General features: G+C 20.4%; 6 protein-coding genes across 6 annotated transcripts; 4 read left to right on the top strand and 2 right to left on the bottom strand.

The window, feature by feature from the left end:
• Nucleotides 1-748: 748 nt before the first annotated feature.
• SRAE_1000087300 (UDP-N-acetylglucosamine--dolichyl-phosphate N-acetylglucosaminephosphotransferase) lies at nt 749-2,972 on the top strand (the record flags this gene model as incomplete). Its single annotated transcript, XM_024647759.1, has 4 exons — nt 749-993; nt 1,047-1,963; nt 2,892-2,916; nt 2,966-2,972. The coding sequence occupies 4 exons, from the start codon at nt 749-751 to the stop codon at nt 2,970-2,972; spliced, it is 1,194 nt and encodes a 397-aa protein (XP_024501805.1).
• Nucleotides 2,973-3,018: 46 nt separating this feature from the next.
• SRAE_1000087200 (85/88 kDa calcium-independent phospholipase A2) lies at nt 3,019-4,745 on the top strand (the record flags this gene model as incomplete). The annotated part of the gene is made up of 2 exons (XM_024647758.1): nt 3,019-4,437; nt 4,497-4,745. 2 exons carry the CDS (start codon nt 3,019-3,021, stop codon nt 4,743-4,745), a joined length of 1,668 nt encoding a protein of 555 aa, XP_024501804.1.
• Nucleotides 4,746-6,277: 1,532 nt separating this feature from the next.
• On the top strand, nt 6,278-13,553 carry SRAE_1000087100 (Son of sevenless homolog 1; the record flags this gene model as incomplete). Its single annotated transcript, XM_024647757.1, has 7 exons — nt 6,278-6,433; nt 6,492-9,377; nt 9,431-9,799; nt 12,249-12,368; nt 12,417-12,645; nt 12,703-13,254; nt 13,297-13,553. 7 exons carry the CDS (start codon nt 6,278-6,280, stop codon nt 13,551-13,553), a joined length of 4,569 nt encoding a protein of 1,522 aa, XP_024501803.1.
• Nucleotides 13,554-14,099: 546 nt separating this feature from the next.
• On the bottom strand, nt 14,100-14,946 carry SRAE_1000087000 (Hypothetical protein; the record flags this gene model as incomplete). The annotated part of the gene is made up of 3 exons (XM_024647756.1): nt 14,100-14,275; nt 14,342-14,719; nt 14,787-14,946. The coding sequence occupies 3 exons, from the start codon at nt 14,944-14,946 to the stop codon at nt 14,100-14,102; spliced, it is 714 nt and encodes a 237-aa protein (XP_024501802.1).
• A 3,411-nt stretch (nt 14,947-18,357) lies between these two features.
• On the top strand, nt 18,358-18,768 carry SRAE_1000086900 (Phospholipase A2 domain-containing protein; the record flags this gene model as incomplete). Its single annotated transcript, XM_024647755.1, has 2 exons — nt 18,358-18,538; nt 18,584-18,768. 2 exons carry the CDS (start codon nt 18,358-18,360, stop codon nt 18,766-18,768), a joined length of 366 nt encoding a protein of 121 aa, XP_024501801.1.
• A 1,660-nt stretch (nt 18,769-20,428) lies between these two features.
• On the bottom strand, nt 20,429-21,912 carry SRAE_1000086800 (Acetyl-CoA hydrolase/transferase family and Acetyl-CoA hydrolase/transferase C-terminal domain-containing protein; the record flags this gene model as incomplete). Its single annotated transcript, XM_024647754.1, has 2 exons — nt 20,429-21,684; nt 21,729-21,912. 2 exons carry the CDS (start codon nt 21,910-21,912, stop codon nt 20,429-20,431), a joined length of 1,440 nt encoding a protein of 479 aa, XP_024501800.1.
• Between the last annotated feature and the right edge of the window lie 5,388 nt (nt 21,913-27,300).

Genomic DNA, 27,300 nt, shown 5'->3' with positions numbered 1-27,300 from the left:
AAAAAAGAATAAAAATAATTTTAAAGACACAGGTAATATGATTTTACAATAAAAAAAATTGTGAATCATTATCAGCTATGGTAAAATAATGATAACTAATCAAAATAATTTTTTGTGTAGATTAAATTCAAGTTTATTATAACAAAAAGTCTTAATTATATCAAACAGTATATTTATCACAAATGTAAATTTTTTAAATAAAAAAATTATCAACATAAATAGATTACGGTTTTGACTATTTAGCTTACAGTTAGCGTATGAGATATTGTAAAAATGTCTAAATTTGCTTCAATGTTTTTATTACAAATTTGTAAAAACTTTTTTTTAGAAACTATCATAAGTATTTCTTTGAGCATTTTAATTTATAGTTAAATTTTAATGATAGTATTTATATTATTCTTGAAATATCGTCAAAATGTCATATTAGTCAAGTGTAAAAAGTAAACTTATTTATTTTTGATACTTATTTGTACTAATAAGAATTTTCTCTGTTAAAGGTCAATTTAAATAATATCATTTATTCATTTTAAATTTTAAAATTTTTTTTTCGCAATTTAAATAGAAATTCCTTAATATTTTATATTTTATATTATATTTTATAATATTTTTATTCTTAATTAATTTATTTATTTTTACTATCCTCTTCAAGCGAAACACTTTTGGGAAATGTTTATTTTGAAATGACAACTAAACACTAAATACTAGTAAATGCTTGTAAAAAATTTTTTCCATATAAAATATTATTAAGATGTTACCAACAACATTGTTGGTAGTTTCTGCAATAAGTATAGTTGGAGCATTACTTACACATAATAGAATTCAATACTATATTCCTATATTTATTGCTAGAAATCTTTATGGTCATGATCAATGTAAAAAAGAAAAATTAAAAGTTCCTGAACCTATGGGTGCAATAGCTGCTGCTGTTTATTCAATTATTATACTTGCTTTAATACCATTTATGTTTTATGAATGGATGTCAATTGGTGTTAGGTAATATAGTATTATTTTTTTATTTATTAAAATATATACTTTTTTTTTTAAAGTGAAGTTTATCCATACATTCAACTTCTTGCTTTTTTATCAGCCATTATTTCAATATGGACAGCTATTTCATTGGGATTTGCTGATGATATTTTAGATTTAAGATGGAGAGATAAAATTCTTTTTCCAACATTTTCATCTTTACCTGTTTTGATTGTATATCATGTTTGTGGACATTCAACAACAGTTTTACTACCAAATTTTGTTGTACCCTACATTGGTCATCAATCCATTAATATTGGAATATTTTTTTATCTTTATATGGGAATGTTAATGGTTTTTTGTACAAATTCAATTAATATATTAGCTGGTATAAATGGAATTGAAGCATCTCAAGGATTGATTATTTCAATTACTGTTGCCATTTATAATATAATTCAATTAGTTAGAGGTGAAGGAATTCAATGGCATCAAACATTTTCATTAGCAATTATTTTACCATTTATTGCTATAAATTATACTTTATATAGATTTAATCGTTATCCTGCTAAAGTATTTGTTGGGGATACTTTTTGTTATTGGGCAGGAATGACAATAGCAGTTGTTGGTATATTAGGACATTTTCCAAAAACACTTTTACTTTTCTTTATACCACAAATATTTAATTTTCTATTTTCAATTCCACAATTATTTAAATGGATACCATGTCCCAGACATAGACTACCTAAATATGATGAAAAAACTAATAAATTATCAATGTCAACTTTTGAATTTTCAGAAAAACAAACAAAATTTTTAGGTAAAATAGTTTTAAAGATATTTTCAACAGTCGGGTTGATTAAATTGACAACAACAAAAAAAGATGATGAAACATTTTATCATGTTAATAATTTTACAATATTAAATTTAATTCTTAAAATATTTGGACCTTTGCATGAATCTGATTTGGCAAAAGTTTTTAATTATATTCAAATTTTATGTTCGATTATTGCATTATTTGTAAGATTTTATTTTGTTGGTTTTGTATATGATATTGTACGTTAATAATTTTTAGTGAAGTTTATAATTGTTTATTTTGTTATATTTATTTATCATGATAAATATTAAGATTAGAATTTTTCAATTTTACATGTATTATTTTTTTTTTCAATAGTAATTTATTTAAAAATTAATTATTTTTAAATTAAAATAAATAGACTTTTTATTAGTTTATTTTTGTAATAGTTTATTCAATTTTTTACTTTTTTAATAACATGTTTAATCAATAGAACAGACTTGGTAAGCTCACATATGGAGATAATTACCTCAAAAAAAATAAAAATACAAAAAAATAAATCATTAAAATTTTTCAAAAACTTAACAAAAATTTGAATAATAATTTAAATTAAATTTAAATTTTTACAAAAAAGAAAAATAATATTCTAAAATTTCTAGATAATCCATGGTAAAAAAAAATGATTTTTTTTAGCTTCTTTTTTTTATAATTTAAAATATCTAGAAGATATATTATTCATATTTTAAAATAAATTACACCATCACAAAGTTTCTATCTTGTAATACTTCATATATATATATACATATTAAAATAATTTAAAAATAGAATTATTAAATTTTCCCAAATCAAAAGATAAAATTTTTGATTTTAATATGCATAAAAAAAGATTTTTTTTTATTATTTCTAAAATTACCTTTAATGATATACAAAAAAGAAGGAAAAATTTTTGACATTGCACGTATACGTTTAAAATCTTGACTTAGGTTTTTGAATGAGTCAACATTGTAAACATATTTATGTATCATTAGATTCTTTACCTGACTATTTCTTTATTTAAAATAAAAATGAATAATAAATATTAGAAATTGAATATTTATTGCTAGGTTTTTTTTTATTCTATATAAATATTTAGTTTTTATTAATAATTTAATAAAAAGGTAAGTTTAAACCATTTTAGTAATTATTCCTTCTTTTTTTGCATATCAGATTTTGATTGATGGAAATTAATTAATTAACATTTTTATTTTTTTATTATTATTATGTGGAATGTCAAGAAATATTTTAATCGTCCAAGAAGTAGGAGTATTGATAGTTATGAAAATAATGAATATATACTTATAAATGCTGTGAAAGCTTGTGATATTAGGAGAATTGTACATATATATGCTTTTGAAACTGTTGAACAAAAGATGATAAATATGTCAAATGATAATATTTTACATATAGCTGTTGGAACAGAAAATTCTATTATTGTAAAAGTTATACTTTTATTTTATGAAAAAAGATGGAAATTTTCAAAACAACGAAATAAACAAGGATTAAGACCTATTGATATGGCAAATAAAGAAATTGAAACAGTTTTTAGGCAATGGGATGGTGAAATAGATACAAATGGTGAAAATTTTAAAAATAATTCCTCAATACAATCTGTATCAGAAATGAGAAAAAAACTTAATGGTTCTATACTTATACAAAGACTTAGTCAATTAACTCATAAAAGTAAAGTTTTAATGTCAATTGATGGTGGTGGTATACGTGGATTAGCTGCAATTCAAATACTTATGACATTAGAAGATGAATTAGGGATGCCATTATATAATATTGTTGATTGGATTGCTGGAACAAGTACAGGTGCTTATATATCAATAATGCTTGCACAAAAAAGAAGTCTTGAAGATATGAGAAAAATATATTTAAGATTTAAAGGAAAAGTTTTTAGAGGAATGCGTCCCTATAATACAACAGCACTTGAAAATTGTCTTCAAGAAATACTTGGAAAAGAACCATTTTCAAGTGTTAAAAAACCAAAACTTATTGTAACAACATGTATGGTAAATAATAATATACCACAATTAAAATTATTTAGAAATTATACAACTTTTATAAATAAAAATGAGGAATATAATGATAAATTTGAGAAAGATTTTAATAATTTTTCAACATGGGAAGTTGGTAGAAGTTCCAGTGCAGCTCCAACATATTTTGAACCATACAAAGGTTTAATTGATGGTGGTATAATGAGTAACAATCCAGCAATCGAATTACTAACAGAATTTTTTGAACATAACTATTCAAAATTAATAAATGAAAATCTTTCTAACATCTCATCTGACTCAATATCAGAAAATGATCAAAATTTTTTAAATGAAATGAATGATAAAATAATAAAAACAACAAAAAATTTATGGCCAACATCTTATTGTTTAAAAAAAAATAATAAAATATTAGAGAAGGGTGATGATATGATGGAAAATATTGCTTGTTTAATATCAATTGGAACTGGAGGATGGAAAGGTAATATGAAAGTACCTGAAGGAGGTTCATATTTTCAACAGTTGCCTATTACAAATCCAACAACTAATAACAATAATAATAATAATAATAATGAACCACAAAAAAAGAATATATTAAAAAAGTTAGCTGATCTCAAAGGTATTTTACCAATATTTATTAGACAGGTAAGTTATAATTTATTAATATTTATTTTTTTTTAAAAAAAAAAACAACATGTTTTTAGTTAACGGCATCTGATGGATTACCGGTAGAAAGAGCCAGAGCTTGGTGTCATAGTATAGGAGTTCCATATTTTCGTTTTACAGCAAGTCACACAATGAGATTAAAATTAGATGATTCTAATGATGTAGCAATAGTTCAAATGATGTGGGATACAGAGATTTACCTAAGAACGGAAGGTAAAGGAGAAATAGCAAAATTAATTAATTATCTAAAATTATTTTGTAAGATGAAAGAAAGTTTAGAATGTTAAAAAAATATATTATAAATGTAACATTAACAACTATTTTTTTTTTATAATTTAATAAATATAAATATATTTCAAAAAAAAATGTTAAGAATATATCTTTCTCATTATAACAATCTTTAAAATCCTCTTTGCCGGTTAAATTGAAGGTCAAAAATTTTACGGTTATTTTAATATATACAATAATATGTATAGTTAAAATGTTACAATCTTTCTAGAAATAATTTAAAGTTTTAATTATAACATTTAAGTGTTTCTCAGAGATATGATAATATATTATTGGCGCGTTCTATACACAAGATATAGTGATAATATATAAATTTATTTACTACACATCGTTTTTTTTTCCAATTTAATTAACATTAAAAATATAAAATTTTAATTAATTTTAATGTGCCTATTTATATATATTAAAAAAAAATATTTATCAAATTAAAATGTTTTAACTATGGTATAAGTTTAATTAATGTTCTACAGCATTAATCAATTTAACTTGTCATTTATATTTTAACATTAAAAAAAAAATTAACACATAATAGTGTTTTAATGAAAATACTTGAATGACATCTCTATTTCATTTAACCTCTTTATGTTCAGGCATTCCTTTTTTTTACATTTTTTTTTTCCGATAAATAGATTTTTCCAGAATATAAATGTACTATAAAATATTTAATATACTAATTAAAATCTGGCCATTTTCTTTAAAAACTTTCAATGTAGGGTCAATAAAAGTAAGAAGTATGTACTAGTGATTAGACATTTATCATAACGTCAAGATCACAATAAAAATGTAGTCAAAAATATTATCTATATAAGTTTTTTTTTTTGTTCTTTTTCGTAAACATACATATTTTGTTGTAATAGTTAATAGTAAAAAAAAATTTTGTCTTATAGATGGTAATTTTTTTTTATGTTTCTTAATAAATTAAAGAAAAAAAAATAATATTATTTTCTAATATTTTTCCAAAATTTCGACATACTTATTTATGAGTATTATATAAAATATTTATTTGCAATGATATATATATATATATATACACATATTTTGAATGCCATTATCATTTTATAAATTATGTGATATATATAACATTAACTTAACTTTTAAAACTTACTAACCTATTAATTATTATTTTCTTTAATTACAGCTTCTTGTGTGTACTGATATATCAAATCATAGTTAACACATAACTTATCAAAATTTGTTAAAACTATTTTTATTTTAACTAAAACAACAATATTTATATAAAATCATTTCTTCTGTAGAGTATGAAATATTTTAAATATTTTCTAATTACTAATTAAATTTTTATTAAATGTAAAAGCAATTAAATTAAAATTATTGAATGAGAAAATCATTGAATCTACATATTTAACTATTGTTTATGTTGTTCAGACACATTAAATTATTGGAAAAAAATTTACCACTATATATTAAAGGATATTTTATTCATACATGATTTAAGAAATAGTTTTTGTATTTAAAGAATCCACTTTTTTTTTTCTTTTATTAAGATATATATATAAATATATATTTAAAAATGAGCAAGAATAATTTTCCTTTTGAACAATTTGCAAATTGGACACTATATCCAAGTAATCAAAATACTTTAACACAATCAGAAAATCAAACAATAACCGTTTCTGATGGTGTAATAATCAAAGCTAAAAGTATATTTGTTGAGAGAGTTTATCAGGTAATTAGATCATCAAAATAATTTTTTTTACCCCTAAAATAATAATTTTTTTTTAAAGATTTTTAATCATGTTCATCCAACATTAATTATTGATACAAAATCAGTAGCATACATTTGTTTATTACTAGCACGCCTATTTTTTGAGTTAATTGAAACTCGCCCTTCAACCCGAGAAGACATTGAAAATCGAATCAATAACATTTTTACACCAACAATGTGTCATTGGGCAAAAAAACATATACAAACAGACAAAATTACCAAATATAAAAATGGTAAAAAATTAGCACAAGATAAATCATTAGAATCAAAAACAAGATTTGAATTATTTCAAAAAATATCTAGACTTTCTAAAGAAAATTTAGGTTATAAAATTCCTGAAACAGCATCATTATTAATATTATCTATTGTGGAGTATGTAGCACATGATGTATTACAATGGGGTGGTAGTTTTGCAAAAAATATTGAAAGTACCAAACATATTGTTAAAAATGGAAAAAGAATGTTAGATTATAATAATCTTAAAACGGCAATTAAAGCTGATGCCAATTTTAGTGATTTTCAGGCATATTTATTAAGAAATTGTAAAGATGATGAAACATTATTAATACCTTTTGAAAATCAATCAAAAGATAAAGATTTTGAATTATTTGATATTGTTAAAGCAGAAGAAATGTGTTATGATAAAGTTTTAAAAAGTATGGTTGAAGATATTTCAAGATATATTAGAGATTTAAATTTATTATTAAATGTTTTTAAACGTAATATGGAGACAGGATTTTCTCATTATAAATTAGAAAATGATTATATTAAAAATTGTTTTGGTAATATTGAGGAAATATATAATTTAACTCTTAAAGTTCAAGGAGTATTAGAAGATTCTTTTGAAATGTTAAATATGTATAATGTGGGACAAGGTCTTATTGAATATGTTGAAGGACTTGATTTTAATTGTTATTATGATTATGTTAATATTTTTCAAGTACCAGCAGATTTTTTTGATGATATGATAAAGGATAAAAATTTGCAACAATATTATGATCGTGAAGATCAAATGTATCGTAATACCCCAAATGGTACACCATTTCGTCTTGCAATAAGATATATCTTACCTGAATTATTAAAATCTCCAATAAAATATTTTTTTCGGTTCATTGAACAAATAAATTTATTATGGAAATTTTCAATGTCAGATGAAGATGAAAATGATTTAGGTTCATGTAAAAGTATACTTATAGGTTTAGGTACACAAATTGAAATGCAAGCATCAAGAATGATTAATTTTAATTTAAAAAATGATATTCAAATTGCTAAAACAACACCATTAAGTGATAATAAAATTATGCTTCATAAAAAAGATATGATAATGCGTGATATACAAAGTAAAATTGAAGGATGGCAGGGGGCAAATATTGTTGCTACATCAACTAGATATATACATGAAGGTGTACTTATGAAAATTAGACATAATGGAAGTAGTGTAACTGAAACAATTAAAGGGAAATTTGGTAGTGCTGAACGATATGTGTTTCTTTTTGATCAAACAATTATAATAACTAAAAAATTAAATCAACCAAAAACAAATAATACTACAATTAGTGTTGCACCAACAGATAGTAATATTGAATATAAATTTAAAGATCAAATAAAATTAAAAACATCTGATATTGTTGATTTAGAGGATAATGATGAATTTAGTAATGCTTTTAAAGTAACATCATATTCAAGTTGTAATAATCATGATGGTATGGTTTCATCAATACTTATACTTGCTGCAAGATCAAAAGAAGAAAAAGAAAAATGGATGTTTTCTTTTGCTGATGCATTATCATCAACATTACTTGATCGTATATTAGATGCATTTTTAAAAGAAGAATCTATAAGAATTCCACTTTATTTTCCTGATCCAAAAATATATAAATTTGCTGAACCAAATAGAGAAGATAATATACAATTTGAAGATTATACACATTCAAATGGTGCACATGTTGTTAAAAATGCTACATTAACAAAATTAATTGAAAGATTAACATATCATAAATATCATGAACCAAGTTTTATGAAAACTTTTCTTACCACATATAGATCATTTTGTGAACCAATTGAATTATTAAATTTATTAATACAAAGATTTCATGTTCCTATACCAAATGAATTAAGTAATAAGAATGTTGTTGAAAAATTAAAATCAAATTCAAAAATTTCTGGTAATTTATTTATTGAACAAGCATATAATCGTTTCAAAAAAGAATATCAACGGCCGGTTCAGATGCGTGTTTTAGTTGTATTACAGTATTGGATAAAAGATCATTGGTATGATTTTGAAAATAATACTAAAATTATTGATAGAATGATGGATTTTCTAGATGAAAAATGTTGTGAACAAGCTTTTACCAAACAACAAAAAAGTATGTGTCATACAATTAAAGATTCTATTATTAAGAAAAAAAAAAGTAATTTTATACATGAAAAAAGTTTTGATAATGATGTTGGTGAAAATGATTCATCATCAAATTCACCAATTGCCTCCTCTCCAGGAATAAATAAAACACAACATTTATGGCATACAACAAAAAAAGATGACATCAATGAGTATGGTTTATTAACATTACATCCTGTTGAAATTGCAAGACAATTAACAATAATTCAAGCTGAATTATATAAAGCAGTTAAACCTATTGAATTATGTAATGTGGCATGGACTAAAGATGATAAACAAAAAAGAAGTCCTCAACTTTTAAAACTTATTCAACAATCAACACAATTAACATATTGGATTCAATGGTGTATTGTTCATGAAAAATCATTAGAGGATCGGGTTGCAATGTATTCTAGAGTTCTTGAAATTATATGTGTATTGGAGGAACTTAATAATTTTACAGGTGTTGTAGCACTTTTTTCAGCATTAAATGCCAGTCCAATTTATAGATTAATTCATACAAGACAGGTAAAAAAAATTATTAAACTATAAATATTATAATATATATATATTTTTTTAAGAGAGTTGATAAAGAAAAAATTGCAGCATATGAAAGATTTAAAAAACTTTGTGATCCACATTGGGTTGAAATGACACAACGTTTAAAAACAGTTGATCCACCAGTTATTCCATTTTTTGGTATATACCTAACAAGAATTGTCTTTTTTGAAGAAGGTAATAAAACATTTATAAAAAGAAAAAAAAATACTGTAAATGGAAGTGAGGATGATAAAAAGGATAACAATGATGAAAATAAAACTTCTGATAATAATAATTGTGGTGATCAATTAATTTCATTTTTAAAATGTAGAAAAATTGCTTCATTAATAAGAGATATACAAATGTATCAAGATAAACCATATGATTTAGTTCCTGAACCAACAATAAAGGTTTGTTTATCAAAATAAATTTTATATATAATTAATAAAAAAAAATTTTTAAATAACTAGAAAAAAAAGGAAATATTACTGTATTTTCTTGAGCATGTGATTTAATTTAAATTTATTAGTATAATATTTAAAAATTATTGTTTGAGATATCATATAATTATTATCATTTTATGATCAAAAATTATAAATCTTTACATAACATTTATTATATATAATTATTAGAAAAAATGGATTATAACAGTTTTATAAAATATTTAATTATAAACAAATTTTAGTAATGATCTTGAAAACTTATATTTCAACATTATTTTTTAAAAAGACAATAATAAAGGAAAAAAAAAATGTTGACTATATATATATATTTATAATAAGAGAAAATGTTAGTTTAATAAATATTATATAAAAAGTAAAGAATGTTATATAAAAATAATAACACTATTTGCTATTTTCTATTACTTTTAACAAAATTAAGATAAATGACTAAATAATTATGTTATTTCTTTTTTTTATTATGTATCAGAATATTTAGGTGAATATATTGTAGTGTCTTTATATTTTTTATATAAGATTCTCTTAAGATAACAAAACATTTTATATATAACTAGATATAACTGCCGGAAATAGCAGAAATTTTATCTATCAAATAAATTTTTACATTTGACATTTTCTCAAAACGTAACATATCAGCTCAGAAATACTGATTGATCAAACAAGTATATCGAATAACTATTTGTAGAAAAATTAAAATAAGCATTTTAGTGAAACCATGTCATGTTTTGAAAATATTTTGGTCTTAACTGCTTCAATATATATTTAAAAAAAAAATTAAATGTTGAGTAAGTGATTTATGGATCAAACAGTATATAAGACTTGTTCCACAATATTTTTATTTTCCCTAAATTTATTAATTATAATTTTTTTTTTAAATTTATTTATTTATAAATATTTAATATTTAATTTTTATATATAGCTTAATATGAAAATATATATATATATATATATATATATATATATATATATATATATATATATATACATTAATGATATATACTTATTTAAATATTTCAATAATCTCGTTTATATTATATAATGTTCCCATTCATAAAATAATCTATTTGTTTAAAATTCTGAAAAATTATACCGAAAATGGTAAACTTGATTAAGATAGTTGATTGATGTAATTATTGATGACAGCTGATTTGATTAAAAACAATCATATTACCACTTTTTAAATCTTATCATATATATAAAAAAATAGATAATTTTAACATACTTAAAGAAAAAAAAATAGACGGAAATCCTTCTAGTTTGCCTTAGGACTAAATTATTAGCATTACATAACAAAATAAGGTAAAGGTAACTTTTATTAAAATTTTCTTATTAGTAAAGGTCGGTATATTAAATTTATATAATAAATGATCATGTATAAATCATATATTTTGTCAATAAATATATATATATTTTTTTTAATATTATAAATAGTATAATTATATTTCTGTTTAAAAATTCATTGATTAAAGTTGAAATTGTTAAAAACAAAATGATGTATATATTTAGTTTGTCTGAATGTTTTGTTTATCAAAATAATTAAATCACCACTTTCATTTCCGGCTCATTGTAGAATCATTAATTTTTATTATTTATAAATGTTATCTGAGATATATTTTAAAAATTTTTAAATATTATTTATCAAAAAACAAATTATTTTTATATATATATTTTTTCCTCCTATAAATACTTCATTGACTGTTATACAAATAACGTTTTATCCACCAAACCCATTACTTAGTATTTCTATTTTGCGCAACTTTATTAACTTCCGATTCAAATTGCTAAAACCATGCTTTTTTATATTTGATTTTTCATTTGAAATTATTCATACAAATTTTATGTTTATATTCTGACAAACATCATGTTAGGTAGTTATATTGTGTAATTAAAACAAACATTTAATAATTTTTCAAACATTTTAAAATAATTTATTCCTACTTGATTATATAGATAAATTTTTTCAAGTAAAGAACTATTTTAATTAATTGGTATGTCATCTTTGTTCAAGGCAAAGTTTAACATATAACTATGACTAATTTTATTAATTGTATTACTAAAATATATTTTATAGCAAAAATATATTTTAAGCTGGCATTATTTTTTATTTAGCTTTATTGGAAATTTAGCAAATTAATTAATATTTTTAACATCAAAAATTAACTAAATAAAATGTTATTGTTTTTTTTTTATACTACCCATTAATCATTTCTATTGTTTATAATGTAAAATACTTGTTTTAAATTTTTTTTTAAAAGTATTTCAGATGAACCATGTTATTTTTTTTTTTTTTAAATTCATCTTTTTTATTAATTATAAATTGTTAATGATAAAACGAAAAAACAATAAAATAAAACTTTAAGGGACTTTTTTTTAAATAATAAATTTAAATTTTTTTTAGTTATTTTTTGAAACAATTGATATTATTGGAAAATTTCCTGATATAAATTCACTTGAAAATTATTTATTTGAACAATCACAACTTGTAGAACCTAAAGACGTTGAAAAACTGGAGAATATTGTAAGTTATAAAAATTTAATATTGTTAAATTTTATAAAAATTGTTTAGAAGTCAAATTATACTTCTGCAACCCTAAAATCACCAGGAATAAAAATACCAAAAATACCAGCACCAATACAAGTTTCATCACCTAAAACAATGGTTATGTCAAATTCACAACCACCACCTTCACCATCAATAGCCTCATCTATTGGTCAAAGTGAGGAGAATGATTTTGCTATAATAAATATTAAACCTGGTACATTTCCTAAATATCTTGGAGATGCTCCAACAAAAAGTAATGAAAACAAATTTTTTAATCATAATTTATCACCCAAAGCATTTAAAAATTTAGCAGCAAGATTAAATCAAAGAGCACTCAGTAATATGAATCCATATCATCCCATTCTTGATGGACCTGATCATGTTGAAATTGATGAAAGTTATTTTTGTAGCCCATCCCCTTCCGCTTATACTCAAGATGGTGAATTTATTTTTCCACCTGTTGGTTCTGGTTTAACAAAATCATTCCCGGTTGAAGTTCCTACAGTTTTTGCACCGAAAATAAAAGAGAGAAGTAAGGTGGCTAAATTAATAGATACTGTACCGCAAACACCACCACGTATTATACCACGAGCTAGTAAAAGTGGGACGAAATCAAAACGCGAATCAACTTCCAGTCAACATTCACCTTTACAATCATCGGATTTAAATAGTAGTTGTATTAAGACAGACTCTAATGAAAGTTTGGTTGAAAGAATACCAAGTCCATTATTATTTTCTAATACTATGAGATCAAGAGCACCATCTGTTATTTCATGTAAGTCATGTGGACAAACTTATGAACCACCAACACCACCAGGTGAACCTGAAGATATTATTTTAAATACTGAACAAAGATCTACTGGTAATAATTTATCATATTCTAATATACCACCACCAATTCCAGCACGTCGCCCACCAACATTACCACCAAAATCAGAAAAAATTAAAAAACGTATTCAACAATTAGCTAATAAACCACCACCATTATTTCCTCGCCGTTCATCAATCATATCAACATTATCAACATCACCTACCCCTTCATTTTCAATGACAGCTTCAACAACAACAAATAGTGAACGTATTGAAAATATGTTAATTCCTCCGGCTCTACCACCAAAAACATATAAAAAAACAAGAACAGATTCTACTAGTAGAAGATAATTAAAAAAATTTTTTTTTCAACTAAAAAAATTGACTAATTTCACTTTTATTTATAAATATATTTAAAAAATAGCAATTTTTTTTTTAATATAAATCTTTCATTTTTATAAACCAAATATATATATAGATACATAAAACAAATATAATTATATTAAGTAAAAAATTAAAGTTTTTTTTTTTTTTTTTATATATAATAAATATAATAGATAAGTATATATATTAATTCATTAAATTCCACATTCTTATTCATCCATAATTATTTCTTATATTTTTCCATTTATCTTTTTTAAAGTAGAATGATCAATTAGTTATAATTTAATAAAAAAAAAAAAAATTTTTTACCTATTAATTTTACATCATTTTTTTAAAAGTTACACATATTTGATCATTTATCTTTTCTTCTTCTTTTTCTTATAATTTTATATATAATAGAAACAAATTTATGTTAAGTAAGAGAAAAATATAGGCATATTTTAAAAAAATAAATAGTATAAATATCTTTATTTAAACATTATATGTACATAAATAAATTTATTATTAAGTTAACTAAATAAAACTATAGAAAATTATAGGAAGAAGTATAGATAATTGTAATATTAACAAAGATGACTTTTTTATAGATGATCCCATATTACAACCATCCGTTTCGCATGATGATACACAGCCTGAATATTGTTTCCCTGAATATTTAAAGTGGCCGCAATGACTAATTCGTACAATTTCTATAATAAATAAATAAATAAATAAGTATATATTTTTAATTATTATATTAAATTATTATAACATACCAGTGTCACTTGTTAATGTTCCTGAATCTAAAGCACATGTTCTTATAATCATTGAAATAGATGGATTATCACTTTGTACACCAGATATTTTAATACAATGATCAGCAGGAAATAAACCTTGTCTATTTTTTTTAAATGCCCAACAATGTTGGTGATAATTTGCTATTTTTCCATCATACTCATTATTTCCTAAATTGACATCTTCTACAACAGGTCCAATAAGTTTTGAATGGTGCCTCGTATTTTTAGTTATATTAGAATGATGTTGTGATTGATAAAGTGACTTTGAAAGAACTAATGTTGAATTAAAACTATCTTCGCATAATGGATTTGATTTATTAAATGATGAACATACAAAACATCCTATACAATTTACTGCTAAAAAAAAATAAATTTTTTTTTTGTTAATTATCAATAAAAATTAAAGTAATCAATATTAACTTACATAAAATAGGAAGAGAATTAATAATTATAAAGAAATAAAACCATTTAATAAAACTTTGATTTAATATTTTTATATTTTTCCAATTATATTTATTTTTATTGTTCATTTTCCGTTTTATAACTTCTTTATTTTCCTCTGGTACTATCAAAATATAATTCATCCTTTTTTTTATTTTATATATTATTTAAAAATTCTACTGATAAATTTTTTTTTAATAGCAACTTTAAAAATAAAATTTTTTTTTTCAATGTATTATCTTTTCAAATAAAAGCTGAAAAATAGTATTTAATTAAAGATAGGCAAAATTCTTTTTTATTCTAAATATTATGTTTCATAGATTAATACTATAAGGAATATTAAATATAATTATTACTTATTCATTTTAAATAAAGCATAGAAATTTTGTCTAAAAAAAAAGTAAAGAAATTAGATATCATTTTAAAAGAACTTTGTTTATTTTTATAATTGTTCAAAAAGAGAAAAAAATATGTTTTTTAAGAATGAAAAAAAGAAAATAATAATTAAAATTTAATGAATATTATTTATTAACTAATTAAGGTAAATATTATTACTTTATTTAAGTAAATAATTATTTATTAGAATAAAAATAAAATAAAAAAGAAATAAATAGTTAAACTATAAAGAATTATTGATAACATAATAAAAAACCATGATAGATTATAAATGGCAAAGAAAATAATTTTTAAGAAAAGCTTTCACATAAACAATTAATTTCTTTTGTTCTTTTTCATTTAAAAGTTGTTATACATGCCTTATTAACTTTTAAAAATTACTTTTCCTTTATAAAATAATTTATAAATTAAATTTATTTATTTTATTTAATATGGATAAAATATATGATAGTTTAAAAAAAGTTAAAATATTTAAAAGATTAAATATTATAGTACTAAATTTTTGAAAGATTCTGAACTATTCATGTTCCAAAATTAAAGTTTAATTAACAAAAAATAGGAAAAAATAATTACTATTTTTAACTACTATATATCAATGTTAATATTTTTAACTAAAAAGTAAAAATAAATTGTTTTGTAATTTTAAACAGTTTTAAGATTATTTTGTGAAGTAAATTATCTATAAGAAGGAAACAAATGTGACAATATTTTCTTATGGTATCTAAATAAAAAAAATGAAATTCTTATTTTATGCCTAATAATATAAATATTCATATATTTTATTCCTCAAAGATACATAAGGATATCTTGGGTAAATATTTTTTTTTAATTTTATATATTCAGTAACTAAATATTATACTATTAATTGGAATTTGTAAGATTTTTACTATTTAATATTTATAAAAAAGATTGAAAAAGAAAAATTATTTTATATGTATAGTATTAAAGTAAGTAAAATATAAAAATTAATTTTTATTACTAAAAATATGGTTAAAAAAAATTGTATTAATATTTTTAAAAAAAATATAGTTAAAATAAAAAAAATGGAAAAAAAAATATGAACAGCATTTTTTTTTTAGAATAAATAAAAGTTTTTAAAGCATTATATTAATATTTCTATTATTTCAGTGTATAAAATATAACTAATCCTCAATGGTTGACTCAATATATTAAATAAACACAAAAGAATAGAAATACTGGGGCTAACAGGAAAATTTACCCTTTATTTATGAAGATATTTTAAATATATAAGGGATTTAGATGTGATAAAATTAACCCAATTTAGTCACAAAGGGCAAGTTAACTTTACTATTATCTCAAGCATACTTAGTATTTAGTAAAAAATATTTTGATATATATATAATATACAGAAATTATTGTAATGGTTGTGTGGACCAAAATATACATAAATTAATAAATGTATATATTATATATATATATAGATGGTCATAAATGATATACTTTTAGAAAAGAAAATATTTTAATAGAACTTAGTAATAGTTTCCATTAAATAATACATTTACTTCAATTTAGAAAAAAAAAAAAAAATTTTTTTTTATCCTAGAAACATACAGATATCATAATGAAATAGTTCAAATTTCCTTCTTTTTTAACGCCAAAATAAGTAAAATTTAAAAAAAAACATCATTTTATTGGCCAAAAAGAAAATTTACATTTTAAATATTATCTTAAAATAATTATATACTATATAATTAACAAAATTTATACGAAATTTATGTATAATTATATATGACATTATAAAAATACATTGCAATAGTTATAATTTAATAAAATTATTTTCCTAATTTCGTTCAAAAATTAAATGATAAAATATAATTTTAAAAATAAAATAAGTACACTAAATTTAATAAAATAAAAATTGAAACGTGAGATATAGCAAGTTTACTTGAAATATTCTCAAGAAATAAATAAAATATTCAAGATATGATAAATTTTTAGAAAAAAAATATATATTATATTTAATATTCCTTTCTGTTTTATCATAAAAACTATATTCTAATAGTAAAAAGTATAAAGTAGGTTATACTAATGTAATATAATTAGCAATACCCTAAAACAAAAGAAAAAAAAAAAGCAAAAAATAATAATATAAATTTAAAATATAACTATTTACTTTTCTTAAAATAATTATTTTTATTGTTTTTTTTTTTAAAGTACCCACCAATAAAGGATATGTATGTAATATATAAAAGAAGTAATCGTCTCACCAGGAAATGATAAATAAAAGTGAAAGCTAATAACCGAAAAAAACACATTTTATCTTGATTGATAAATAGAGGAATAGTAATTTCAACTGTTTTAAATTTCATATTTTGTTTGTTTACATATATAGATACACATATATAAATATATATCAAAAAGATAAATATAAAATATATTAAAGAAAATCTCTTTTTCATAAATTTTTTTTTTGAAGATATTAAAAAATAGGTCTTAAAATGTATAAATAAATATTAACATATGAAAATAACTTAAGAAAATTATATTGCCATACATGTAAATATTTTTTAACTTCCCCCATTTTATGAGTTGTATAAATTATATGCCAATTCTATGGAGATGTTTAAATTATATATATTTAGAAAAAAAAAATTATTGTAAAAAGATTTTTTTTTTTTAAATATTGTTTCAACAAGTTATATTTTTTTTTCTGTAAAATATGTTTATTAAAAACAATATATGATAATATGAATATAATAAATAAACTTTAAAATTACAATTATTTTATAATTTTTTATTATAAGTTTTTGAATTTTATAATTCATTACACTATGCATTAATTTTTAAATATTTTTATTAAAAAAAAATTCATTCATGCATAATTTTATGCCGTTATCAATAAAATAACATTATTTTCTATTTTTATTAGATACAACTTCTTTCTTTTTTTTTTTTATTAATTAATCTTCCCATAACACAATTATACCTAAAGTGTACAAACATACTATATAATTTTTTTTTGAAAACTATCATTTTACAATTATGTTAATAGTATAACATTAAACTTATCATATAGTAAAATTTGTGTAATAAACAAATTGTAATATAAACTTGTTATTAAAAAAAAAAAAAAAAAACATTATCTTCATTGATTTCTTGTAACATATAAGTGAATGCATATTACCAAAAAATTAATAATGACAACATTTAGTAATTTAATATTTATTAATTTAATATATTTATTCTTTCAAAGTATAATAATACCATTGAATGCACTTTTGAAACCATATGATAGAAATAAATGGTATTGTGGAACTGATAGTATAATGCATGGTATTGCAAAAACGGTAACTATAAATAGTTGTACATTAGATGAATGTAATTATCAACTAAAAAATTGATTAATATCATTTCTCTTTTTAGATGTATTAATTAACAGATGTTGTTATCATCATGATAATTGTTATGAATTAAAATTAGGAAAAGAACGTTGTGATAAGCAATTTTGTAAATGTATGAAAGTCAAAAGTAAAACATGTAAATTATTAACACTTGGTTTTTGTTTTGCCACAGAAGGATATGGTCTAGATGCTTACAAAGAATTATAAAACTATTAGATTACGCAAGCATATAAAAATAAATAAATAAATATAATCAAAATTATTTTCTTATTTTTTTTTTTTGAAAATATAACGAGTAATAATTTTTGTTATTGCATTCATTTATATTAAAAGAACTATAAAAATTTTTTTATCAACTACAAAGTGTCGAAAAATTCACTCTGGGATTTTTTAATAAACTTCCTACAAAGATGTTGTTTTTCTTATACTTAGCATTCACTTGATAGGCAAAGATTAAAAAAAAAATTTTTTTTTTCTATCTAAAAGCATTATAAAACAAATTATAAAAGATATTATTATTTAAAATCTTTCAGTAACATTTGGGATATTCTATTATTATTGTTGTTCAACTGAAATACATTAGATTATTTGGTACTATTCATTTTTTGATAAGGTTCTTTATATTCATCAAAGACATTAACTGAAATTTCATAAATTTATAGTTTAGACTTTCAACATATTGCATTTTTTTTTTAAAATATTATACTTCAATAAAAAAAAGTTGATGGCATTATTTTTGTTGATAGAAAACCCCAGGAATTTATAAACATAATTAGTCATGAAATATTTTGATTAAAAATTTTTTTAAAAATATTTTAAAATACAGATATTTGTTTTGAGAATTAATAATTCTTTCTAAAAATTTAATTTGATATTCTATAGAATCTTTTCAACAACTTTTTAAAATCAAAATCAATTTATCCCTCTTTGAAAATAAAGTTATTATTTTTTTTTCCTCAAAAAAAATTTCCTTCTCAAAAAGTTCATGTTAAGATCAAAATTTAAAGAATGATATTTAAAGAAAAAAAAAATAACTAATCTTTTTTATCACTATAGTTATTTTTACATAATATGAAAATGTTATATAGAATTATTTTTTTATCAAAAATCTAATAACATAATTTCGGAAAATTTTTTATAAAAAGTTTGATATTTCTTGATGTTGAAAAAATAATTAACATGTTTTGTGAATCTTTAATATTTAATTATTGAAATTCGTTTCAATATTCTATGGCATTTTATTTTAATTATTTTAATTTTTAAAAACGTCATTAATTTTTTTCTATTGTCAATTATGAAAACATAAAATATTGTTTTTAATATTAATTGTAAAAAGATTTTAAAATATGGAATATAAAGCAAAAAGCTTATAAAAAATTAACTATATATATATATTTAAAAAATAAATAAATAAAATATGTATTGTTTTTTTGAGGGAAATAAAATATAAAAAAAAACCATGATAGCTGAAAATTTAAAGTTGGAAAAGCTAATGACGTCCTTCAAAAATAAAATGTTGAGATTCAAGTAAATACTGCTTTTTCAATATACATTTAAAAGGATTCTTCAAAAAAAATACTTTCTTTTAGGTCTATTAAACTTTAAAATATTACATACTTGAAATTTTAAGAGATTGAATATTGCAATTATCTTATTAATAACCAATTAACTTTGTCAGTAAGTTTCCTTTCTATTGGATATATTTTATAAAAAAAAAAGAAACATGTCTACCAAAATGAAAATTTACCGATTATTTATATACAATTAAATTAAAACAAAGTAAATATTTTTTGTTTTTAATGTCTAAAATATTATAAAAAATATACAATTATATTTGTATTAAGTAACTAATATTATATAATTACTTTTAGTCTTTTGATGGCATAACTTTAAATCTCTCAAAAGCAGCTTTCTCAAGTCCTTCACGGGCAGATGGATGAGCAATTTTAATTAATTCATAGGCTCTTTGTCTCATATTTTTTCCCCAAATTTCAGCAACACCATACTCAGTAACGATGTAATGAGCATGTGCACGAGTTGTAACAACACCACCACCATCTTGAAGTGTTGGAACAATTTTAGATTGTCCTTTTTTAGTTGTTGAAGGAAGAGCAATAATTGGTCTACCAAGACCATCATCTGATAAAGCTGCAGCACGAATAAAATCTACTTGACCACCAAAACCACTAATAAGTTTTGTACCAACACTATCAGATACAATCTGCCCAGTCAAATCAATTTCAACACAACTATTAATAGCTGTAACTTTTGGATTTTTACGAATAACACTTGGATCATTTATGACTGCAACATCACCAAAATGAACAAATGGATTATTATCTAAAAATTTATAAAGTTTTTGAGATCCATATACAAATGATACAGACATCCTTCCTGGTTGAGTATATTTATATTTATTTGTAATAGCATTACTTTCAACCAAATCTAATACACCATCAGAAAACATTTCTGTATGAATACCAAGATCTTTGTGATTTTTCATTGATGCTAAAGCAGCATCTGGAATGGCACCAATTCCCATTTGAAGTGTTGCACCATCATCAACTAATTCTTGAGCAATAATTTTACCAATTTTTTGTTCAACCTCACCAATTGTTGGCATTGCTCTTAAATGAATTGGAAAATCATGAGCTTCAACAAGATAATCTATATGTGATTGATGTATAACACCATCACCAAAAGTTCTTGGCATATTTTTATTTGACATTGCTATTATAACATTAGCATGTTGAATAGCAGCACGTGCTGTATCTATAGATGTACCTAATGTACAAAAACCATGTTCATCTGGTGGTGAAACTTGAAGTAAGGCAACATCAAGTTTAATTGCACCTTTACGGAAAAGTAATGGTACTTCATGAAGGAATGTTGAATTAAAATCAACCCATCCTTCATTGACTGCTTTACGAAGATTATGCCCAGTAAAAAGAGAATTAGAACGTATTTTATCACGAATGTCATCAGCAAGCCATGGTGTTGGTCCTTCAAGATGTAAATGATGAAGTTTAATACCCTTAAGATTCTTTGCTTTAGCTGCATCACATAAAGCATTAAGAAGTGGTGTTGGTGTACAGGCAATTCCATGAACAAAAACATTATCACCTATAAAATTAAAATATATAAATATATTATTTTATTAATATTACCTGATTTGATAACATCAACTGCTTCAGATGCAGTTACTATTTTTGGTGATTTACCAGTAACTGGATAACTTCTTTCTATTGGTACTGGACCACCAGCAGTTGATCTCATTGAGATGGCTGATGTTGTATGAATCCCTTTTATACCATTAAAAGAATTTGAAACAATATTTGACAAAAAACGCATCTTTGTAATCTAAAAAAAATAGTTAAAAAAAATATATATATAATTATACAATTTAAATAATACTTTTTACAATTGATTAATTTTTATTTTAATAAAACGTGCAAATTTTTAAATTGAGAGTCATCTATAATGTACTAAAAATTCATTCTTAAAACGACATAGCTTATGCAGTATCCCAAATGTAAAGTAAATATAATTTTCTAATAAAATTATATAAACATTTTGGCTATAAAGATATAATTGTTTAAAATTGTTTCAATAAAAAAAAAGACAACGTTTAAGAAACATTAAATAATATGTAGGTTGTCTTTAGTAGTAAAGAAATAATTAAATGTTCTTTGATAAAAGATAGATTTAAAAAAGTGTAAAGAACAATCATTTAATTGTTACTACGTATTAAAATATGATTTTACAAAATATATAAAAAAAATAGTGGTACATATATGTATAACATATATGCTTACTCACGCCATATTATATATATATGTCAAATATTGTATAGATAATATTTTTAATGATTGTTAAAGTTTCAAATTTTATTTTTGTTTTTTAACATGTAAATTTTTAAAAGTATATTATAATAAATCACATGATAATAAAAAAATTTTCAAATATCATTGATTGGATTTATAATATATAAATTTAAAATAAAGTTGTATTTATCAAGCTGATAGGAAAAAAAGAATCAATTATACTCTTATCAATAAAAATTTAATGGAGAAAAAATATTACTTATACAGCAAAATTATAAACAAGTTATATTTATTTCCAACATTTTTATTTAACAATTTTTATTTCAGAAAAAAAAATTAAAATAAAATTTCTAATGCTTAATAATCAAGAAGATGAAAAACTGCAATCAGTAATAAAAATTGAACAATTCACACATTTTTAGGATACATCATATTTTACATAATAAATAATTTCAAAGTTTGACAAAATTTATTATATCAATTTATAATAAAATATGTAAATAGTTTATTTTAAATTCTTTTTTCCTTAATATTCAAAAATTTATTATTGATATCAAAGAAAAATATTTTTGCAAACTTTGCATGTTTATCTTTTTTTTTTTAACAAATAACATTTGTGTGTTAATTTTACATTTTTTTTTAACAAATAAGTCTATTAATTAGGAAAAATTAGTTATGCTTCTATGCTACAAAATAACATTGATAAATAATAAAATATTTAAAAAAGTTTTTTTTTTCCATACACAAATATATAAGGTATAATTTTTTTTTAATTAGATACAATTTGTAGGAACAACAATCTTAAGTTTAGTAAAAAAAAATATGTTTTTACTAGTAAAGTTATAAATAATAAATATACTTATAAAAAAAATATATTTTTAACTTAGTTTATTTTAAAAATACATATTTTTTGTTGAAAAAAAAAAGCAAATATTTTATATTCTTGAAAATAAGTTATAATATAGAAAGGGCAATATCATATGTCATAAAACAAGATCCCTAATCATTACTTTGCTTATTACATTGTTAATTATTTGTGGTAACATTTGAAAAATAAGTTACGTAATAAATTAGTTGCATAAAAATTTCTTTTAGTATATAATTTTAAATTTAATGGAATATAAATTATATGTGTATTAGATAAATGCACGTCTGATATGCCTTCATTTTAAAATCTTTTTTCTTTTTTTAAATATATAATAACTTACAAATTTATTTTTTATAAAATAAATTATAAGTTATGATAATAAATAATTGTAGTATTATTAAAAAAAAATTTTTTAACATCTTATAAATAAAAGTTCAATAACATTTATTTTAAAACAATATTTTAATAATAGATAAAATAAATATAGACAACAAGTATGTTTATCTAAAATAAAACTACAATTTTTTTTCGTTACTATTGTTACAGAATAATTTATTAACTACCAAACAGAAAAATTGTTATTTTTATGATTAATTTGATAATTATATATAATACTTTTCAAATTTCATAAAAGTCTTATTTGTCAAACATGATATATAAAAAAAAGTATAAAATAAAAATATGCACTTTAAATTTATCTCATTTGTGAGATAAAATTTTTTAAAACAATTTTGTATCAATAATAACTTTTATTTTTTTAAAAATAACATCAGTTGATTGTAAATACTTACTTTTTTATCTTAATATCTTAATCTTATTATTTTATTTTTAAAAAATATTATTGACAAAATGTCATAAATTTACAAAAAAAACAGATTATCAATAAGTATAGTGTAGTAAAATGTATCCTGCAATATTATACAGCACTTTCTGAATTTTAACAAAAAGAAAAATTTAACAATTTTAAAGTAACAAAAATTATATTTTTTAAACAATTGTTGTAAAGTTAGTTTAAAAAATTTTCATATTAAATTTAAATGATCAGACAAAATTGAGAAATGTTAAAATTCAAATTAATTTTAAAATCAACAATAGTTTAATCTAAAACTTAATTACCTAATAAAATTAAAATACTAAAATATACATATTTTTTAAATTAAATTATGTATAGGTCATGTAAGACATACTCAACAAATATTTCTGAATTCACTTATACATGAAACTACAATTTTTTTCAAAGAATAGGTAAAATAATGAAAAGTTTTCTTAATATATTATTAAAAATCCATAATTAGAAAAAAAAACTTTATTTACAATTGTTATGCTATAAATTATTTTAAAGTTATTAAAAATGTTCTCATTTAAAAGATTCATAAATATGCTAATCTTTTATTACGAATTCGTTTTTTATTTAAACTTGTTAGATTCTTGTATATTATATGTTTTAAACTTTTTAAAATAAAACTAAGATTTATTTTTTTTTACATTAATATACCAACTGATATTAAACGTTACCAAAATATGTACAAGTTTAAAAAAAAAAATAACAATAGTTAATTTTATATTGTAATAAAAAAATAATTTGCCATTTAAAAAAAATCATGAAAAATATTAACTATTTCTAGGTCTTTTTATATTTATCCATTAACCAATAATTATATTTTAATAATAAATATTTTATACATTAAAATTATCTTTAAAAATTTTTTTTTATTGTTAATAACAATCATATTTTTGTTGTAATTTAAATTCTAAATTCTAAATGTCACATATAAAATGAAAAATATATAAATAAATTTTTAAATATAGGATATTGAATATCTTCAATATTATATAAATTTAATAGTAAATATTAAAAATAAATTTTATTTTATATATTTATATATAAATTAGTGATTAATAAGAGAAATTATTCATGTAAGCGACTATTATGAATAATAAAAATAAAGTTTTTTCTCTTTTATATCACTTACAATAGTTTAAAAATATTATAATTAAATAATCAGTGATATACCTTGTTTTTAGTTTAAGAAATTATATAAATTAAACTATTTTTAATTTTTTTTTGTCTTTATGTCATTTTAAATTAAAATGTTTCTTAATTGTTAATATATTTTTAAGTAAAAATAAAGTAGTAATTTAGAAAATTGTAGGAAACTGAGGAAAACAAAAAATACGTTTTTAAATATAATATAATCTAATATACTATTTTTCCATGTATTTTATTTATTGTTTTCTCTACAATTTTTTACTTATTTACATTTACTTTTTTTCCTTCCAAATATTTGATTATATTTTTATTATATATAACTTATAAAATATTTAAATGAAAATAAATGAATATACTTTTGTATATCAGTTAAAAAAAAACATTTATTCAAAAATTTTAACAATATTTTTTACTAATTACTTTAAACTTTGAATTGATAATAATAAATTTTTTCTCTTTAATTATTAGTAAATTCTTCCTAATACATATTTTCTAAAGCTTACTGCTAATACTAGATAGTTTTATGTATGAATTTCCAATATATTATTATTTAGTCATAATAAAAATTTAATAATTAAGATAGTTCGAGGGAAAATTAATGGAAAAATTTTTCAGAAAATAAAAGTTTTTTACAATTTAAATTTTGTTACAATTATTTAAAAAAAGTTTAACAATATCTTACTAATGACCACCTTTAAAGGTTGTTTTTTTTAAATTAATAAAACTTACTACTTGTAAACTATATTTAATTTAGTCAAAGAGATCCCAAAGATTTCAATTAATTTAATCAAATTTCTAAATTCAAACTATTTATTTTACTACTAGTACTTAAAGTATCAAAGTACAACATAAGTTAATCGTATTTTTATTTTATATTCTTCCTAATACAAAAAAAGACTTAATTTTTTTAAACTGTTTTTTCCTTTATAAATTAAAAAGTTTATTTGATATGTTTAACTTTATGCATAATTAAAAAATATATCTTATTCCATCGCTTTTTAATAATATAATTGTAGACAAATTTATTTAAAGAAAGAAATTAAAAATTACTATTTTTATAGAATCTTTTTTGAATTGATTTATAGATTTTATTCTAACATAAATCACGAATGTTAATTTAAATACTGTTATCATCAGATATGGTATTAGAATTTTTTAAAATCAAATATATTTCTTCAATATTTCAAATTTAAAAAAAAAACATTTAATTTGTTTACTTTATTTGTATTCTTGTACTTACCTTCAGAATTTAGATTAATTTTTTATTTCAAAAAAACGATATAGTTTACAGTCTTTCCTATCTTTCCTAGAAAACCACACATTAATAACTTCATTTTGAAAAAAGTTGTTGATGTTTTTTGAAAAATAGTTTATTTTTGAAAATTCATTTCAGAATCTAAATTTAAAAAATAAATTTTTTTAAAAGAAAATTATACCTTTTATTATTGTATTAATTATTATTATAATTAAAAGTTTATATAAATTTTTTTATCAACTTTATCTTATGCCATTAAGTACTTTTTTTTAATTACATTATTTTTTATCTTTTAACCATTAATTTATTCAATAATTGTATATTAAAAAGTTAGCTACTGTTATTTGTTGCTTGGTTCAGAGACATTGTACTTATTGTTTAGAGGAATCATTTTTTTTAACAACTGAAAGTTATACCTTTTTTTTTCTACGTACCCAAAAAATTATTTAAATAAAAATGTAGAATTTATCTCTCTAATACATTGTTAAAAAATAACTTTTTTTAAAAGTTATGATTAATCAAAAACACAAAAAAAATTAAGACTGATAAAAAAATTTCTTATTGTCACTTGAATTACGAATAAGAAAAAAAAAGTTTAAAAATATGTATCAGTTAAAGTGAAAAATAAAACATTGTCCAGGAAGAGTTTTATGATTTTATTCATTAACCTGTTTATAAAAATGTTATTATTTACTTTGAAAATTAATTTTTACATAAATATACATTAAAATATTCTTTACTCCTAGATCCAATTTTACTTTCACAATACTATTTTGTAACAAGTACCAATTTTATACTTTTT

The sequence above is a fragment of the Strongyloides ratti genome (assembly GCF_001040885.1).
Source record: "Strongyloides ratti genome assembly S_ratti_ED321, chromosome : 1".
Lineage (NCBI taxonomy): Eukaryota > Metazoa > Nematoda > Chromadorea > Rhabditida > Strongyloididae > Strongyloides > Strongyloides ratti.
Note: the sequence above shows the minus strand (reverse complement) of the source record. Positions and strands in the feature narration are given on the sequence as shown.